This window comes from Macadamia integrifolia, chromosome 12, assembly GCF_013358625.1.
Source record: "Macadamia integrifolia cultivar HAES 741 chromosome 12, SCU_Mint_v3, whole genome shotgun sequence".
Classification (NCBI taxonomy): Eukaryota; Viridiplantae; Streptophyta; class Magnoliopsida; order Proteales; family Proteaceae; genus Macadamia; species Macadamia integrifolia.
The window spans coordinates 24,128,300-24,147,677 of NC_056568.1; the positions used below are offsets into that span (position 1 = coordinate 24,128,300).

The 19,378-nt window shown below is 38.2% G+C and overlaps 3 protein-coding genes across 8 annotated transcripts in view; 2 read left to right on the forward strand and 1 right to left on the reverse strand.

Moving 5' to 3' along the window:
• LOC122057581 overlaps positions 1-1,615 on the forward strand; it is a 21,636-nt gene extending 20,021 nt beyond the window's left edge. For 3 of the 5 annotated variants that reach the window (XM_042619728.1, XM_042619730.1, XM_042619732.1), the window contains 2 exons: positions 280-468; positions 972-1,615. In XM_042619728.1, the coding sequence (XP_042475662.1) occupies positions 280-468; positions 972-1,409 (627 nt within the window). In that variant the 3' untranslated portion in view covers positions 1,410-1,615. The remainder of the gene's footprint in view (positions 1-279; positions 469-971) is intronic. The other 2 variants (XM_042619729.1, XM_042619731.1) reach the window with 1 other exon arrangement.
• A 940-nt stretch (positions 1,616-2,555) lies between these two features.
• On the forward strand, positions 2,556-8,812 carry LOC122057582 (elongation factor Tu, mitochondrial). Of its 2 annotated transcripts, XM_042619733.1 has the most exons (12): positions 2,556-2,894; positions 3,563-3,638; positions 3,847-3,939; positions 4,082-4,156; positions 4,622-4,726; positions 4,865-4,955; positions 5,065-5,270; positions 5,799-5,882; positions 6,099-6,164; positions 6,508-6,570; positions 7,123-7,363; positions 8,423-8,812. In XM_042619733.1, exons 1-12 carry the CDS (start codon positions 2,713-2,715, stop codon positions 8,491-8,493), a joined length of 1,353 nt encoding a protein of 450 aa, XP_042475667.1. In that variant the 5' UTR covers positions 2,556-2,712; the 3' UTR covers positions 8,494-8,812. The 2 variants fall into 2 exon arrangements, with proteins under 2 accessions (XP_042475667.1, XP_042475668.1); XM_042619734.1 differs by lacking the exon at positions 3,563-3,638 and having other exon boundaries at positions 2,729-2,894.
• Positions 8,813-14,438: 5,626 nt separating this feature from the next.
• On the reverse strand, positions 14,439-16,522 carry LOC122094816. The gene is made up of 3 exons (XM_042665412.1): positions 15,270-16,522; positions 14,788-15,152; positions 14,439-14,656 (listed from the first exon to the last, which is right to left on the reverse strand). Exons 1-3 carry the CDS (start codon positions 16,520-16,522, stop codon positions 14,439-14,441), a joined length of 1,836 nt encoding a protein of 611 aa, XP_042521346.1.
• Positions 16,523-19,378: the final 2,856 nt, after the last annotated feature.

The window sequence follows — 19,378 nt, forward strand, 5'->3', positions numbered from 1 at the left end:
TCAATCCCATTTTCCCCATTATTTTTATATCCGTAATAGTGCAAAAAGAAGGTCCGGCAAAAAGTTGCTCAGGAATAGTGGCATTGAGTTTCTTAACCCTTCGCCTTAGGGATTAATCAGTTCTATTTCTCGGTGGGGGCAGGGAAGGGGATATTAAAGAACTGTATAGATGGTTTGGGTTTGATGTGTCATTGAGTGAGCTTCCTATTCATCTGTAGTTAAAACTACTATTTCATTTACCAATGGACTAAAAATTAAGACCCAAATCATTTCTCATAGCAGAAGGAAGGAACTAACAAGGATCCTGCTTCATCATCTTCTGGACTGATTAGCTTCGAATTCTCTAGTGGTGATCTCTGTGGTCCACATGTCCCAACTACTATTGATGATGATCATGATGATGAGTATGTGGAGTACCCACTTGACAATATGGCAGATTTCCCATGCAACACTGAAGAGGAAGAAAGGGTGAGTCCTTGCTGTTTCTGAGTTTTCCATTGTCCTCTGTTTTAGTTTTCTGAATTTTAATATCTCCAACTCATTCTCCCAAGTGGTTCATGGACCAGACTATGAGTTCTACTTGCTTCCAAATCAACATGGTGGGGTTATATTTCTCAAGTCTTAATCATTCAATCGTTGGCCACATCCTTCTTTTTTTCCCCTCTTAATTGCAATATTGTCTACTTAGAAGGCAATGAGGCACATGTTGATGGGGATTCACTGAATGGATAACTGCTTTTATATATCCCTTCACCTGGATCTGTACAGGGGCTGCCCCTTGGAGCTGCCTCAGACCACTAAAACAAGTGGTGTTAGTGTTGCTTCCACCCTTCCTGATAGAGAGTACTGTTCTATTGACACTGTATCTTACTCAGGCTTAAATTTTCTACTTTAATAATAGAAAGATAAAATTTAAGCTACTATAGATGGACTTCCTCTCTGACCATACTGAATGTTCAAAAATGATGCAGATGTTTATGGCAGCAATTATGGAGTCTTTAAAAGACATGGAGATCAGGCACCCTCAGGAGGAGGAACAATCATCCAATGTCGGTTCTGGTCCACCTGAATCTTCACAGAAGGACAACCCTGAAACTTCTTCCACTAAAGAGCCTTCTAGGCTTTTGACGACGGATGACAGTTCCATTTCAGAAACAAACAGCCAGGGCTTGTTATCTGAAAACGGTTCACTTGATGCAAGTGATCCCATGGCTGGAAGTGTGGGAACTTCTGCTAATAGTGAAATGCCATTGAACGACCGGAAATCATGCACAGGTGACAGCTCAGCAAAGGATGTCGATGTGTCAGGTGGTACACGGGCCACCTTGACAGTGGAGAGAAACCCTACCACCAATATTATAGATGGATTGACACAGAGATGGGGTTTGAACTTCTTTAGGAACAATTGATGTATTGGACAAATGGTGCAGATAGAATCATACGAAAATGGTGAAGATGTATTTATAGAGAAAAAAAAAAAAAAAAAAGAAGAAGAAATTGTGTAGATGTGATTAACTGTTGATATTAGGGTATAGCCAAGAAAATTAGGATGTGAGGTGTGCAATCTGTGTATTATTTGATTATTTCTTCAATTGATGATTCAAATTTTCTCTTCCATCAACCCTCCCCTCCACATTACATTCTTTGCTCTAAACTATGGATTCTCTAAATAGTAGGAGATTAAACAAAATGACACAGGATCTCCAATGGAAATAAGACTGCTTACATGATTGGGAAACCAGGGAAAATCCATGGTGGGGCAACCATAAGAATGAGGATGAGATAGGTTATTAAATTTGGCATGTGGCACGACATATTTATGGGATCGGCCAGTTGTCTAATTCTTAATTATTAAATGTTTTATTTTATCACTTGAAATACTCTGCTTGAGTTGAAACTTGACATGCAAGTTACAAGGACCTGGGTCTACCCAAGTTTTTATAGAGTGGAATCAGGATCCGGTTAAGTTTTGGCTAATTCTGATCCTATCTGGGCTAGAATCAACTGGAATTGGATAAGAATTGGCCAGAACCAGATGAAAGCTGCCCTAAACCTATATATATATATATATATATATATATTTTTTTTTTTTTGGTCTACCTAACTAGCCCAAGTTTACCTTTTATCAACCTAACTTGTTCTATATGGGATGGTAGGAGACAAACAGTTCCATGATCTGTTTGTATGAAGAGTTGTGATCCCTCTACTTGCAAATCAGGATAATTGGTTAGCACCAAGGATTTAAAAAGCAAAATTTAGGGGTCAATCAGTACTCTTTCTTGTTTCCAATTGGTGAGTGTACTTTCAAGTGATAAATTCTATTCTTTGTGCCAAAAAAAAAAAAGAAAAAAAAAGAGAAAACTGATCTAAATATTGAAAATAAGATCTAAACTTAATATGAAATCGAACAAAACCATAGGCCATTGAGTATATAAAAATGTATTCTTATTTTCGATTCGGTTTGGTTTAATTTTTATTTTATTAAAAAAAAAAAAAAAAATCTTCAACCGAACCGAAACGGAACCGATTGATTCTCATAGGCCATAGAGTCCCATTCTATTCTTCACTCTAAACCCTTCTATGGGAAAATCCAGCCCTTCAAACCTCAAGGCTTAAACATTCGTCACCGCCTCTCTGAATGAAGCTCTGAGACTTCCGATTCTAGGGCTTCCTACTGTTTTCGTCTCACTCTGTTCACTTTCTTTCACTTCAATGGCGTCAGCTGCACTTAGGAATCCTAATTCCAAGCGCCTGATCGGTTTGTGCTCTCCTGTCTACTCATGCTGTCGAGGAGCATTTCCGCATCAATTATCCGCTTCTGAATCACTTTACGGAAGTGATAGAATCTCGGATATACGACCATGGTGGAGATCCATGGCCACATTTACGCGAACGTAAGTTGAAACTTGAGAATCTTGGCGTGGACTCTGTAATTTCTTGTGGATTTTCAGAGCTCATAGATGGGTTTCCCAAAGAGTATGCTTTGTGTTATGTGTCTTTCATGGGCTGCTTCGGGACTTCATATTTAGCATTATAATTTGAAAGGGGGGAATGTTGACCTCTTCTTCTCGAATGATGGGCTGTTGTTTGTGTTTTATGCGGAAGCCCCAGGTATCGTTTTTGATATAGGGGACTTGCAGTATCAATTTTTCGCATCAATTCTACTCTAAAGTGATTTGCATTTTATTATTAGCACTCAAGGTTTAATGCAATACTTTGTGTTCTTAGTGTCTCCTATCGTTGCTCTGTTTGGTGGCATTGAGTGTCTTTAGCCAACAAACATTTGTTGTTTAATACAGATTCCAGTGGTTATTTTGTGGGAGAAGTATAAAAAAATATTAAGGGAATTGGTAACAGAGAACATGTGATCAGTAGGTTGGTTAGGCCCTGTTTTTGGTTCCGTTTCATCTATGTTGTGTTGCTACTTTTCCTAGGTGGAGATATCATATGTGGGTGTTGGATGTGCTTTGATTTTATTCTTCTATCTTTATATATTTCACAAAGCTATAGTAATTCAGTCCATTTCAAACTTAGCTATTTTCTTTGTGTTTTCATGTTATAGGAAACCTCATGTAAATGTGGGGACCGTTGGGCATGTTGATCATGGGAAAACTACACTTACTGCTGCAATTACAAAGGTCCACGCGTTTTTTATGTATTCAGTGCCTTAGTTTTCATTCTTTTTCTGTTTCAAATTTGTTTACCGATGAAAGTGGCTAAAATATGGGATACTGAAAATATCTATGCATAACATGAAGCATAGAAATTGTCATCTGTTGTTGGTGCTTATATTTTTTCAAACTCTGTAAAATGTTGAGTTGACTATATTACATATTTGTTTCTCAGGTGCTATCAGAAGAAGGAAAAGCTAAGGCTGTTGCATTTGATGAAATTGACAAGGCTCCTGAGGAGAAAAAGAGGGGAATTACTATTGCCACGGTTAGCTTATCATTTGCTGATTGGCTGACTATCTCTGATGTCTAACAAAATAATGCAGCAAAGAAAGTTTTGGTTGCCAATAAATATATCTTGCAACAGTATTTCTAATCTTACCTTCAAGTTACTACTAAATGTTTTGCAGGCCCATGTTGAGTATGAAACTGGCAAACGGCACTATGCGCATGTCGATTGTCCAGGACATGCAGATTATGTTAAGGTATGCTGTGAAATATTGGTTGCTTTGCAAACACTCTCTACTACAAACCCGACCACCAATAAAAAAGGAAGAAAAGTTATAATGAAACGTATGTCATTAGGTTTATAAGTTATATATGAAAACATCAAAAGAGAAGAAACATATCCTCGGCTCCTCCTAATTAGATGTTTGTGTGCCTAATAACCTGCTCAGAAAGGAAAATTGTCTTAAAAAATGGTGTTCCTTTGTTATGTAGATTGTTTAACTAATAAATGGTTAGATTCAATAGTTTGACCAATTTAATTTTGTATAAGTTACAAAATGTTCCAACTACTGCTTCTCTAAAATTATTAGTTGACTAAGCAAATATTAAGGAAAATGAATATTAGTCAGACTTGGCTCTTCCATCCATGTCATTGCAATCATATTAGCTTAATGGTAATACTTTTGGTGAATTACTTACGTAAACTGTTAATTGAATTTCAGAATATGATTACCGGAGCAGCTCAGATGGATGGGGGCATTCTGGTTGTATCTGCACCGGACGGACCGATGCCACAGACAAAGGAACATATTCTGCTGGCTCGCCAGGTGGGTAGCCTATTATTTGCGGCTTTGTAAATTATGTCTGGTTTGTAACTATGCTGTTACAAAATTATAGAGTTTGTCATTTTGTTCTTGTGGATCTTTTAGGTGAACCGGATCTTCTAATTTTCATCCATGATTCAGGTTGGTGTGCCATCATTGGTGTGCTTTCTAAATAAGGTTGATGCTGTTGATGATCCAGAGTTATTGGAACTTGTGGAAATGGAGCTCCGTGGTATGACAAATGAACTAAATAGTAAATTAGTTTTATTTATCAATTATTGCTTAATTAAGTATTATGCCTTCAATACAAGAAGTTCACTTGGATTTTGTGTTTCTTGCAGAGCTTCTAAGCTTTTACAAGTTTCCCGGAGATGAAATTCCAATTATTCGGGGTTCGGCTCTGTCTGCTTTACAGGGCACAAATGAAGAAATAGGGAGGAAGGCTATCTTAAAATTAATGGAAGCTGTAGATGAATACATACCTGAACCTGTTCGCCAACTTGACAAGCCTTTCCTAATGCCAGTTGAGGATGTGTTCTCAATCCAGGTAACCGTTAGAAATGTTTTTTGGCATCAGTATTGTCAAATAATCATTTAAGTTTGGGATTGTTCCATTCTCAAGCAGTATTTACTACCATTTCATTTTACTGTTGCTACAATGTATCTGGTGCAACTCAGATTCCTTTGAACAGCATGCGTCAAAGGTTGCATAGATCATGACTTTGTGATTGTCATTCATTTCTGTTTCTTTTCTATGCATTTATTAAATCAACTAAAGTCCTGTAATTGTATAGAAATAACCAGCTAACGATTACTGTCAAGTGAGTTGCTATGTTGCTGACAAAAATTGCTTTGATGTTTGAGCTCCTTTTTTCAAAGGAAACAAAACTAGGAAAACTATAAGTAGTCATTTGCCGTGAAATTTGAAACACTCATTACCGTCCATGACCATACATGAATGGCAGAATCTGAACGTTCTTGCTTTTCAGCTTCAAATTTTTCCCATTACTTTAAAGACTCAGTGATGGGGTTTATAATGTCAAATTAGTTATAATTTCTGCTTCTGGTTCTAAAGGGACGTGGAACTGTTGTGACCGGCCGTGTAGAGCAAGGGACCATCAAAGTTGGAGAGGATGTTGAAATTTTGGGATTAATGCAGGTACATTCCCCTTCAAGGTGTGTTTATTTTATTTTGTCAAGTATTCTTGCACATCTCCTTTTGATGAATGCTGTGAAGCAATCATTTAGTTATATAGCCCTATACAGTGTGTGACAGTGTCTTTGACACTTAACAGGAGTTGCATGTGCTGCACTAGTAGAAGAGTGCAATTACATACTTAATGCTTGGTTCTCATATTATTCTTCCTTTCTATAGGGTGGTCCTCTGAAGACTACAGTCACTGGTGTGGAGATGTTCAAGAAGATCTTGGATCATGGGCAGGTAAGTGATTATCTTCTTGTCAATTTTCCATTTTAAGTAAAGTTTATCTATTTGGCTCTCCAAGATTTATCTGGTTGGCTCACAATATCAGCCATATGCCATTTTGGATGGGGACCCAAATTTTGTGCAGAGGTTAGACCCCAAGGTCATCTGCCTACATTTCAAGCTTCAGCTCAATTGGAGTTGGCCAAGTAGAATCAGGACATCATCCTGACACATGGCGGAATTTTATGGCCATTATGATAGCATCTCTGGTGGGGACATGAAGGGGCAATTATCCCTTTTTTACAATAAGCTTTTAGCTTTTGGTCATTAAAGTGTTGGTGAATGTGTGATTATATAGGCTGGAGACAACGTGGGCCTTCTTCTACGTGGTTTAAAACGTGATGATGTACAGAGAGGACAGGTGAGTAATAACCAATCACGTTTTCTATATACTGGCAATTAACTGTGGCTTATGTGATGATGAAATGGTTACACCAACTAGTTGTTTGGATTTAGAACCCTGATTTGGCAGTATAACTTAATTAGCTTATCTGAATTTTTGAAACCCAAATTGTGTACCCTACCGTTACTGTTGTTCAGTTATACTTGATTATTCAACCAAGCAGCAAAATGAGATGATATGCTAAGAAAATATCAGATCTCTCTCTAAAAAATGTTGTGTACCCTACCGTCACTGTTGTTCAGTTATACTTAATTATGCAACCAAGCAGCAAAAGGACATGATCATATGCTAAGAAAATATCAGATCTCTCTCTAAAAAATGTAGTTACTGTTTCATTTTTAGTGGCTTCCCCCCCCCCCCCTTTCTCTTTGTTATTATGATGGGATCATGGGATGTCTTTGTTAATTTTTTTACCATGGGGAGTGGGCTATTGTTTTCAGTGTTTTTTTTCCTTTGGGTAGTTTTTGTTATCCAGAAAAGGTTGTCAATTGACCTAATGTCTTTTCACAGGTTGTGGCCAAGCCTGGTAGTTTGAAAACATACAAAAGGTTTGAGGCAGAAATATATGTTCTTACGAAGGACGAAGGTGGACGTCATACCGCTTTCTTCTCTAATTATAGACCTCAGTTCTACTTGAGGACTGCAGATATTACTGGGAAGGTGGAATTACCTGAAAATGTTAAGATGGTGATGCCTGGTGATAATGTGACTGCAGTTTTTGAGTTGATTTCACCTGTTCCACTTGAAGCAGGTATGCTTAGCTTGTTAGTAATCCTTTCTGTGAATGTAAATCATTTTTAGATTCCATTGTTATTGGAGCATGTAAATTCACCACGTTAAAGTACATCATAGCCTCTGCCTCCCTTTGAATAATGGTTAAGGATGGTGGCCTCAATGAAATTATTTAATAGCTTATGATTACATCTAAAATAAATTCAACAGCTGTGATACATCCTTCGTAGCTTAGAATTTTTTGAACAAGCTAACCAACCCCTCCCCCCACTCCCTTCTGGGTCTACAATTTCATTCAACTATCTCTATACTAGGGCTTACTAGACTGAGTTGTTGTAATGGTGAGCCAATGCTGTCACTTACATGAAGGTGTTTCTTAACCCCAAGAGCTGACATGCATCTTTACAAGGCAGCAATTTCTCGAACAGGTTCTTTAAACCCACCCCCTCCAAATTTTTTCTTTTGAACAATCTAACCAAACACCCCCCAAATATTATCTTGGGTCTACAATTTCATTTGATGATACCAGGTTCCACTAGGAATTGTTCTTATGGTGTGCCTACACTATTGCTTTCCTGAAGCTTTTTCTTAAATTCAAAGGCATTAAGTAGTGCTCCATGACCAGTGAACAACTGTACATTGGTAGGCCTCCTCTTTTGGAGAAGAGGGATGAACAAGGTTCTCAGAAAATTAGTCTGTCCAATTTGTCCTCAGAATACTGAAAGTTTATCTAGGCTTGGTTTTTACTGCAAAAGTACTGTAATGGAAAATTGCATTCACAACTTCACCACCATTTAAAACTTGGCAGGCATGCCATCTCACAGTAAATAGTTATGTTCTTTTCAGATAGCTCCCTTACTGATAGTTTTATGGTGTTTTCGCTGAATAGGTCCTCTAATTTGAAGTTACAATCACTGGCATTGCCAAGGACTTTTTTTTCTTTTTTTGGGGGGGGGGGGGGGGGGGGGATGGAGGGAGATGGTGTTGGGATTTTTTTTCCCACATGCTTCTTGAGAACTTGACTGGGTTTGAACTGCAGATCACTAAAGACATTAATATTTTGGTTGTGAATCAACAGGTCAAAGATTTGCTCTGAGGGAAGGGGGTAGAACGGTTGGTGCAGGCGTGGTTTCAAAAGTGATCGGCTGAGATTTTCTAATGCGGCAGCAGGTTGATATTTTTTGCTTCTGCTCATGCATGGATTGGTGAAATACTGGGACCAGAGTGCCACTTCTAGAACATGCGATCGTCATTGTGGCATACATGTAGTCATTGTTTGATTTGGCATTTTTTTGAGCACTGACAATGGTCTTAAAATTTTGGACTAATGCTAAAAATTAGGTTTCAATTGTTTTTAAGTGCAGAATTTCTCAACATTTTCTTTGAGAACTTTTCTCTGCTGTACTACAAATAATGTTATTGATCAATCCATAAGAGTATAGAGCACGGTACATAGTCTTCCTCTGTCTGCGCAATGGTCTGCTTGTTAAAATCATGTACTAAATTATTTCTTGTGTTTTTATTATTGGTTATCATTTGTCGAATGAAATTAATTTTCTGTAGAAGTGTAAACCTTTGCAATCATGATTATTTAATTAATTAAAAATTTTATTGTATATAATATTAATTTTTTTACTCCAAGCCCGAATTTGTTTGCCCTAATCATGGGTGAGATGTCTAAGACATTCAAGATCAGATCACTTGACGTATGCCTTTTATTGATGATACTGTTTGGTGGATGAAACAAATATTGAGATAAATGCAAAATTGGATTTATGGGGATCAACATTAGAATCAAAAGGTTTTAAGATTAATTAAACAAAAATTGAACATATGATGTGTAACTTTAGCGTCAATAGGGTTAAGAGTAGGGTGGTGAAAATTGATGATAGGGAGCTACTGCAAAGTGATAACTTTAGATACCTAGGTTCAATTATGAATAAAGAAGATGATATTGTTCAAGGAATTGGATAGGGTGGATGAAATGGAGGGATGCATCTGGAGTGCTGTATGACCAACATATCCCTTTAAAAGGGAAATTTTATAGAATGGTTATACAACCAACAATGACGTACGGGGCTGAATGTTGAGTAGTAAGGAAAAAACATGTAAACAAATTTCATGTGGCTGAAATGAGGATTTTGTGGTGGATGAGTGGTAAAACTAGGAACTATAAATAAAGAATGAACAAATTAGAGCAAACTTGGGGGTTGCCCCTATTCATGCTAATTTGCGAGAAACTCGTCTGAGGTGGCATGGACATGTGCAATGGAAGGCTTCGAGATTTGAATGCTTCATTTCGAAGAAGTGAATTATTTCAAATTGAAGGAGCTAAAAGAATTCGAGTTGGGCCTAAATTAATTGTAGAAGAATTGGTGGGGAAAGACACATATAGCTTAGGACTAGAATCTGTATGACTTTGAATAGAGTGAAATGGAGGAATAGGATGTAGCCAACCCCATTTAGTTAAGATAAGGTTGAGAAAGTGAATTTAAGTGGTTCTTTTTTTTTTTTTTTTAAATCTATTTAAATCTGTGGGATTTGCTTGAAATGTGAAGTAAAATGTACTTGTTAGATTCAGAAAGTTATACAGCTATTGTTGGTAATGATTTCAAGATTGGAAAATTGTTAATTCATGAGTTGACTAGATAATGCTATTTTTATAACTCAATTAATTTTATCACGTGGCAAGATGATGTAAGGATTCCAGTTAATTGGATAGGGAAATCAAATCGGCCTACAAATCATTCCTTCAATTGGTTGGTTTGAATGGCTTCCAAGATGCTGGGAGAGGTTGAGATCCTCAAGGGAATATTTGCTATGAATTCTTTTAGCCTTTTCCCATATATATAAACTTGAAATTGGGCATGGGATTGGTCTCCATTGATTCTGATTGGAATCAGGAAGAATAAACAAAGATCCACACTTTTTTTTTTGAAAAATTTGATTCAAAAGAAAGAAGGAAAAAAAAAAAAGGCTGAGGAGAAATATCTAATTGCATTTATGGCTGATTTGTAGAAGGATTTTGAAAATGTTAAGATCAGGATCTATCAATTCCGATTTTAATTATGCGTTGAGCCTATCCCATTCTTTAAACCTTACTTGAAAACCCTCTTCCATTCCAACATTTGAAAATAGTCCCATGGCCATATTGAATCTGCCGACTTAGGAACCATCTGAACCAAAGTTCTGAATCCAACCACACTTCTAAGAGATTGTTATCCAATTACAGTGCTCCAGGATCCCTTGGAGAAGTCCCCTGGCTTTTGCTTCAAACATGCTTCTTGTTACACCATGGTCCCTTCCAACAAAAGTGAACCGATTATGGTGATAACAATAGAAGCCCGCCCTGCCTTCTTAGATAGATGATCAAAATCACAATCTGATATGATAAAGATATGATCTGAAGCATGCTATTTGTGTATTCAAAGATGGAACATGAAAGACTTTGTATAGGGGAAAGGGGAGGCGATGAAGAACAGGATGGAGTTAAAGGAAGATCAGATATCCACCTATCGATGTTTTGTAAAATAGAAACAGGATTCGGGTCATAATTATGAAAGGCAACCTGGTTTCTATGATTCCAGATAAAATAAAGGGTAATGGCAACTATATTAAAACAACCATCGGCAGTCAAAGGAAGTTATTGAAAGATAGAGTTAGAAAGAGATTAAAAAGGGAATCATTGGTCCACCTATCAGTTCTCAATCCCAACACCCCCTGCGGCCCAGATTCTTTTAGAGAAATCATATGACAAAAACACATGCCATGTAGTTTCCAATTCATTTGTACAATGATGGCAAATATCACCACAAGACAACCATTTAGACTAAAAGGCTCAAAATATACATAATAGCTAGGAAAACAGAGAGTATCAAACTAAAGAAAAGGATACAGACTTAAAAACAGAAGTAAACAGAAAAGTAAGAGGAACAAGAGGAAACAATAACCTAGAGAGGTTAATTTAGCTTCATGCATCAAGGATGTTAATCTTTCGCAGCACATAGTGGAGTGAAATGGATTGCTTCACTGTGACTCTTTTTCCACATTGTTTACTCATGCTATTCAATATATGAAGGGTAAACAGAGAATTTCAGAAAGAGAACTGTACAAATCTTTCCACCAATTCCCCCCCCCCCCTCTCCCTCTCCCCCTTAGCTGTGATCTCCGTCGCTCGGTCTCTGGTTTTCAATCGTACCATGTCAGTTTACTGTATTTTTCTGCCTCTGCAGCCAGCTTATATTGCTTGTTCAAATTGAGAACCGACAAACTCCTTGGGGTCATCTACTGGAATTGTCAATTCGGTGCTCTAGTTCTCTCTTCTTTTCACCCATAAGGTGCTATAAAACTAGTTTCCCAGTTAGAATTCGAGATTGTGATAACTCATCTGACCATCCTTCCTCTGTCTACCCTGTTCGTGGCACCTCCAAAATGAAATTCCAAACTCAGTTCTTGATGACATCCGAGCTGATAATATGTAATGCTTTGAGTTAATGGGTGCGAAACTTGGTGTTAAAGGAGTTTCGGTGCGATCTGAAGTTTCCAGTAATGTCTCATTGAGTACTTTCTCTTCTATCTGTTAGTCGTCTGATGTTCCAGCAAGTTCAGTCCATATCATTCAAGGGTGGTTCATTGGGATAGGTTGATAAACTCCTTGGGTAGGTAGCTTCAGAAGTAGGAATTTCTTGAGCATTTTCAGATTCAAGACCTGGCAATCTACAATGTGGGTCGGGCATAGTGGATCAAATGTACAAATGGAGAGCCAGTGGGTATTCTTAGATGTACTAGAACTAAGGTCCTATATTATCATCCTGCCCTTAATTGAAGGCCAGTTCAGGTCTGCTCTTCATCTGGGTGTTGATGGGCAAGTCATGCTCTCTGCTGAGAGTGGTTCTACTTAAGTCTCATGTTTCAATTATATGTTCACATGCATGCTCTAGCTCTTCTTTTCTCAGAAACGTTTGCTGAACCCACCTTCAGGAATCTTTAAAGCAAAAAATCGAAAATCAGTGAGGGGAGTTCAAGGAATTTGTAGGAGTAATGGTGGAAACTTTGGAGCTTGCTTCTTTAGAAAGAGAGACGGCGTATATGCCAGCGACTCTTAGATTCTTCTTTTCACTTTGCACAAATAGCGGCGGTGGGAAGGTGCGGAGGGGGAAGGAGGAAAAGGTGGTCTCATCATTGGCTAGACCGCCTACCACCACGTTGAAGATGGTCACTTCACTCTTCATCGTGACATGAAGGACCCAAAAATTTATATACAGTGAAACGTTGACATGGAGGAGTTACCAGATTTGGATGTGTAGAAAAGATCCCTCTGCTGAGAACTTGATGCATCCTCTTTTCCTGCACGGACAACCTGTTTCGTATGGGAAGATTGGTGTTGCTCCCTCTCAGTAGTCATCTCACAAACCCAGGATTTCATATGGTCTGAGAGCTCCTTTGGGTTTTTAGAGTGAGAAACAGGGTCCGTGTGTTGAGCTGATGGAAGGTTTCGAAATCATTAGAAGAAGGTGCCTCAAGATCATTAAACTCTCCTTTACTTCTCACTCAAGGAAGGGGACACTCATAGTCCCTGTATTATGACATTCTCTCCCCTTAGAATCCTTGGAAGTAGAAGAATGAGAAACCATACTTATACAACACCTGTGGACACTTTTGTCTCCAACAATACCAAACCTCTCTTTGGGAGTCAAGCCATTGCAAAAAAACCTTTCAGAATCGGCAAAGGACTCTCTTTGATCCTGGGCTAACACGACTAGGGTTCTCTAGAGAGAGAGAGAGTAGACTGGTTTTCTTGTTAGCTTTGGTTCCATGCTATTTTTAAATGTTGGTTGCAAAAGAGTTGTCCCTCTTTTAAAGCTTTTGATTGCAGATTCGGTGACACTCTCTTTCTCAGTCACGATATCTCTCCTCTTCCTAGTCTTGATCTCAATCTCAGTCCCTCTTAGGCTCCTCAATGTGCGAACCAATAAAAATACACCCTAAATAAAAATGGAGTACTTAATTAGAGTCCGGGTCTTGCCATGTGATAAAATTGGGTTTGGCCCAAATTTTAGGGACATAAACCATTATGTCCTGTTCGCATCTCAAGATAGAGTTTTTCACAAAATAAGATAAAGTATTGAAAAATTGAGGACCACCAATGATTAAGAAAATTGATTTGGGTACCTAGCCACTTGATTGCTGATTAAGGAATTGAAGTTTCACATCGACAACAATAGTAGAACCCAAAAGCTGAGATATTCGAAATTCAGGTTCTTACATTCCCTTCTTTTTGATGCAAGAGAGGAAAAATATGTTAAATATTACTGCATTTAAGGTAGTGCTTCAATAGAAGCACAAGAATGGTAATGTTTACATATTTAATCATCAAATGCTTACATTGGTTAAACGATTAGATGCAGAGTGAAATAATCAGATCGAAACATGTATATGAAAAACGAATTAAAACATATATACACCTTACATATGGAAACGAATTGTTGGATTTGCAGAGTGAGCAACTTAATTCCAAATTTCAACCATCTGCAAGCAATTTAAGTGCGTTATCAACTAGTGAGTGAATTGGTATGTGGTTCTGGCTAAGTCCAACGATTCCAGAGAAAATGTTGAAGCTTTCGATCTCTGATGTGGTGTCTCTTAGAATCTCAAGCTCCTCCGCCATTCCAAGATTCCTGAAAGTTCGAACTCTGGCTTTGTTGTTTGTCATCATCAAAATTGCTAGCTCAATCGCAAACCTCCTCATTCTAGGAACCTTGGTCGATGGGTATTGGTAAATTTTCAAAATTTCTAGGAGGTTCCCGGCCAATATGGCCTCACCAATTCGAGTTTGATTAAACGTGATACTTGCTTCTTGAGAAGTCATGATACTGAACACCTGTGTTGCAAGACCGAGCATTACTTCTTGTCGTTTGCCTTTTTCTGTCATTTTTTATCGCCTTCAGCACCTGTTAATTAGGTTGGAAAAAAATAAAAAGGAACCCGAAACACTTGATAGAATGATTCTTACTGGACTCCAAAATGCAAGATGATATGGGTTTACAGATGATAAAATGAGGAACTTACTGTGGGTGCAGCAGCAGAGACTCCCTTTAATTGTTCAGAGCAATCATGGCAGCAAATTTGCACAAATGCCTTAAAATTCTGGCTGAATTGATGCGAAGTGATTGATCTTTGAGTGCCCTCAAGAGCTCTGTTAGTACCTTCAGATTCAATATCCTAGAGCAGTTCCTTTCACTCTCCAGTGCGAGCATTGCAATTGCCTCCCCTGCTGCAAACCTTACATGATTCTGAGCTTTGGAATTTGGCTCTTGGAAGAAGATCCGGAACAATTGTTAAATGATTCCACCTGTGCTTCCAATACTCTCTCTTGCCTCAATGTCGAAAGCCAAACTACTTAAAATCTCAATTCCTAGTTGTTGAAACTGTGGGAATTCTCACCATACTTGAGAAATTCTCTGATGTTGCTTACTGTGAAAACAATCTCCACAATCTCCTGCCTCAGATGCTTGCCAACACTACCAGATGTCCTTGCGAGCAACTTCAGAACTTGCAGGGATTGTTTCACTGCCAATATCCTATTGTCTCTTTCCTGGCTGTTCCTGAGCAACTCCTCTCCGGTATGTGTGAAGTCGATAATTTTGAGGAGGAGGCCTTTTGTGTTACCGATCTTCTCGCAGTTATCGTGGTCACGTGCAAGTTTCTTGAGACTGGTGAGACCCAATTGGCTATAGGCAGAAAACTCATAGTTTTCTTTATCACAAACGGTCTGTTTCTCACACGGTTCATCAAGTACACCATCAGAGCTAAGTTAAGTGTGGAGCAAAGATGATATAGATTCCATTGCACCAGAAATCCCTGCAACTCGAAGGTAGTTCTGCTTTTTTCCAGCTAGTATGGACAAAATCTCTCCAGCTGCTCGCCTGATCTCTGCTTCTGGTTGGTTTTTCCAGTTCAACATTTCTTCTAATCTTTCAATAACCGATGTACATGTGCCAATCTTCTGCAGTGTATCATCAGAGAATCGGGTTTCAGTTGAGAATTTCTGAAGAATTCCAGCCCCAATTATTTGCTTGTCGCTGGAATGGGAGGCCAAAAGCTCTGTAGCAAAGGAAACCAAATCCAGCTTTAAGCCATCAAAGATGTTTCCATTAACACATTCCGAATAGGCATCATAAAAGAATCTTTTGATTGAAATCATTCCAATTTCACATTCCTTGTCGACCTCTGCCAGCAGTTTGCAAACCGTAATCTTCCATTCCCTGTACAATTTCCCTAACAGAGACAGGAAAGCTTCGGTCATGGCCAAACCATAAAAGATATTCAGGGCAGATCTCAGGTTTGTAGTTTCTGTGCAGACTCTGCTTGGTGTAATTGCATCACCATGGGTCAACTGTACAAGCCTCATTAATGAAAGTGTTATACAAGTTATGGCTGATAACAATTGCAGCCAAGACAATAACTTACTGATGTTCTTAGATTGAAAAATCCAACATGCATATGGAAGCAGGGGGACCTCTGATGATGTCCATGTACGTCTCGACTGATTGCTGGTTTTTCCCTCAAGGATCTTCTTTTTGAGTTCTCGGCCATATGCACGAGGTAACTGATAACTGGGTCTTGCCTCGTTGGTCCTCTCTTGGGTTTCTCTTCGGAGGATTCGAACAATCCAATGGGAGCCTGTTCTCAGAGCTTTGAAACTATGCATGCTGGCAGCTGCAATCGTCCATGTAGACTGGTGTTTCCATTCAAGCTCCTGACTGCGGCTGAAGATTCTGGCGACTTCAATTGTGAGTATGACAGTGATGAACCAGAACTCTGTCGTGGACTGTACAATGGCGTATCCACCGAGAAGAACAACGGTTGCCCAGATGAATCCCAGGGCTCCAAACCCAGTGGCCATTTTCTCGAAAAGTGCAAGTTGAAGTGCAAATAGGGTCAGCTTCTTCTCTGGTGCATTGACAGATGGTTTTGATGGAGAATTAGCATCTCCTGGGCTTGGTATAATTGCATCACCATACTCCACAGGATCAAATATGGACTCGATTCCCCCAGAACCCTGAGTAGTGTTCAACTTGAATCCACCACAACCCCAATTAGTGTTCAACTTGTTACCACCAATCTGCAGCCATTTGTTCCCATTGCCTCCCATCGATTGTGGCCTGAGATCATCCATATTCAAGGTCAACAACTCAAACTGCCAAATGAAAGCTTTTGGTTTCAAATAAATCAAGGAGGATTGAGGTGTTGCAAATAGAACAGTAGAAGTTGAGATTGTGTAGTAAGAAGTTGCAGGAGATTTTGTTGGAATGTGCTGCGAATTGTGAGTGAAATTGCTAAACCTATAAGCTGTGCAAAAGAGAGACTTGATTGGTGGTGATTGAAAACTAGAAGAAGAGTAACATTAAGTGAATACTCTGATTTTCCTCAAACTAGATTCCTTTTCTGTTTCTTTTTCTCTTGCTTATATACTTGTGTTCCATGGATTTAATTCCACCCCAAACTTCTCCCAAGCTTTCTGACTCTCTCAGTTCTGGTCTTCCAAGTTTCTGGTGTGGTTCATCTTGTTGAGTATTTCAACAGATTAGTCAAAGTCAACTTATTTCCAGCTTTGTTTGCCTTTCATGCCTTGTTTCTTTTCTATGTATTTTGTTTGCTTTTACGCATAATATTTCTTCACTTATTCCAATTCCTGTCCCTATTTTTTCTTTTCCTTACGAAATAAGGAGGGAGGAGAGAATTGGAATAAAATCAAGGGCATTTGGGACTTCGTATAATTAGGGGATAGAGTGAGTGGACGATACCCTGATGGTTAGTTTCTCTTAACCAACTGTGAAGAAAACTTAGCCACATGGATATGTTGGGAATTACCATAGTGTCTTGTAACCACTTCTTGAGCATCCATCACGTGGCAATATTGACATGGGCATTTCTTGTTTCTTTGGTATTGTGGTATTGGGTTTTTTGGAGGCATTGAGCTTGGGCTTTGGAGTCTTAAATGATTAAAGGCATTTGTTTAATGAAACTTAGAATATCACATCACCCATGGAGGAGGAAGATCACTTCTTCCATGGGTATAGTGACCGTGTGATTGGATTCTTGGATGGTGACGAAGTTGAAACTATCTTCTCAAGAAAGGAAAGTTTGATCTTCAGAAATTATCCATGGATAACATTAGGTTATGATAAGGTTTGAAACGGTCAATAGAGTTTGATGGATAATCTCTCAAGAAAAGAATTAGAGTTTCATAGATAATCTCTTTTTCATCCATTTGGGTATCAACAAATAGAAAATGAGATTTCTTATTTTTTCCAGTTCTCTTGGTATTTATAAATTTTTTATTTTTTTTGTCAATTTCATAATTAGGGTCTAATTTTCATACACACTCGTAATTAATTGAAGGGAACTATATGCGCACGCTATTATATTTTTATGATGTTTTAAATACTTATTTAAAAATCAAGCTTTTGGAGAGTTGATTGAAAACAAATGAATAGCTGTAATTAGAAGGGAAAATGCAAATACCAGAATTGAACTTTGGCTTTGAAATATGAGGTGTAATGTATATCTCATTTACTCGACAATTCAAATTGGTATATAAAAAATTATTCTTTTTTTTTGGCAAAAGCTAGGAGGGCTCTCTTAAAAATAAAAACTATGCAAATCAAATGAGAAGGTGATGAGGATTGAGAATATATATATATATATATATATATTTGGGGTGGGAGGGGGTGGTGGGAACAGAAGTCCTTTAGGAAGGAAATCAAGTATTTTTCTATGTGTGTATGTGACTTTGTGAGAAGGAGAGAGGTGTCACCTCCTGCTGGGTGCCGGATTGATGTAATTAGCTAAAACTTAAAAGGATGCATATGTACACCTTATTATATTTTATGAATAATAGTGAGTCTTTTCAAAAATGTTAAAGGTATCCGATTACAATTTCAATTAACTTCATTTTTTTACTTAAAAAAAAAAATCATTCTATAACGTTTAAAAATGTTAGTATTTTATATTTTTATTTTCTGTCTTATTCATGAATATAGAACTAGAATCTATATTCATATTTTTGTTATATTGTTATTTGTTGTGTCACTCAAGTCATCTTTGACCACAAAATAAAGTTTAAAACCAATTTAGAAGTCAACTTTTTAAAGAAATAATTGAATATAAATGAAAAATTAGAAATAGAAGGGAAAATGCTAATCCCTACAAAGATAAATGATTGCATTTTGGCTTAGAAATAATGATACGTGTATAGTTGTTGCTCCCAAAAAACCCCGCGAGTTGGTTCTGCACAAGCACAGACGGTGGAGGCCCGGAGCTTTGTCCGGGGTTAGTCCTCCGACGCTCAAGTTAGGGTCGGCCGCACAGTTTTCAGTAAGGGAGTAATGGTGAGGGTCTGAGAGCTTACCTTCTTCCTTCCTCTCGGCCTCCTTATATGGTTATTCGGGTCTAGGGTTTTTTCTTGTCTTTTCCTCTGTCCTTCTCTCATACGGTCGTCCTTCTTGTGAGGAATATTCCCCTCATGCAAACGATGTGATCGAGCGTGACTGAGTCTTTGGAATCCTTATCTGGTGGACGACACGTGTCTCAGGAGCGACACATGTCCTTTTCCCACCGAGAGATCAATTTGGCTGTATCAATAGTGTACTCCATTTATCCAACTACTAGAATTAATACTTCACTTATTTAGGAACGAATTACTTTTCACCCACAGTGAATACCATTGGTACCGTGGATTGTATTAGAGAGGGGTAATTTCAACTTTGCCAATAAAGGGCTTTCCCATGAAACTGAAGAACATCAACCCTAATGCCCTCCTTACATGCATCTAAGGCTAGAATAATGCGCTTATCTTATTGTAAGTTTTTTGATTCCATCTAAGATCATATTTCTTATGCAATATCGTTCCTTAGCTTAGATCTAAGTGGTTCTTGATGCGTGTTGACTCACTACATGTTTACTATGAGATCTAGGTTCTTCATTCAATTAAAGGCAAATATACCCCTAGGAAAACTAAAATATCCCTAAC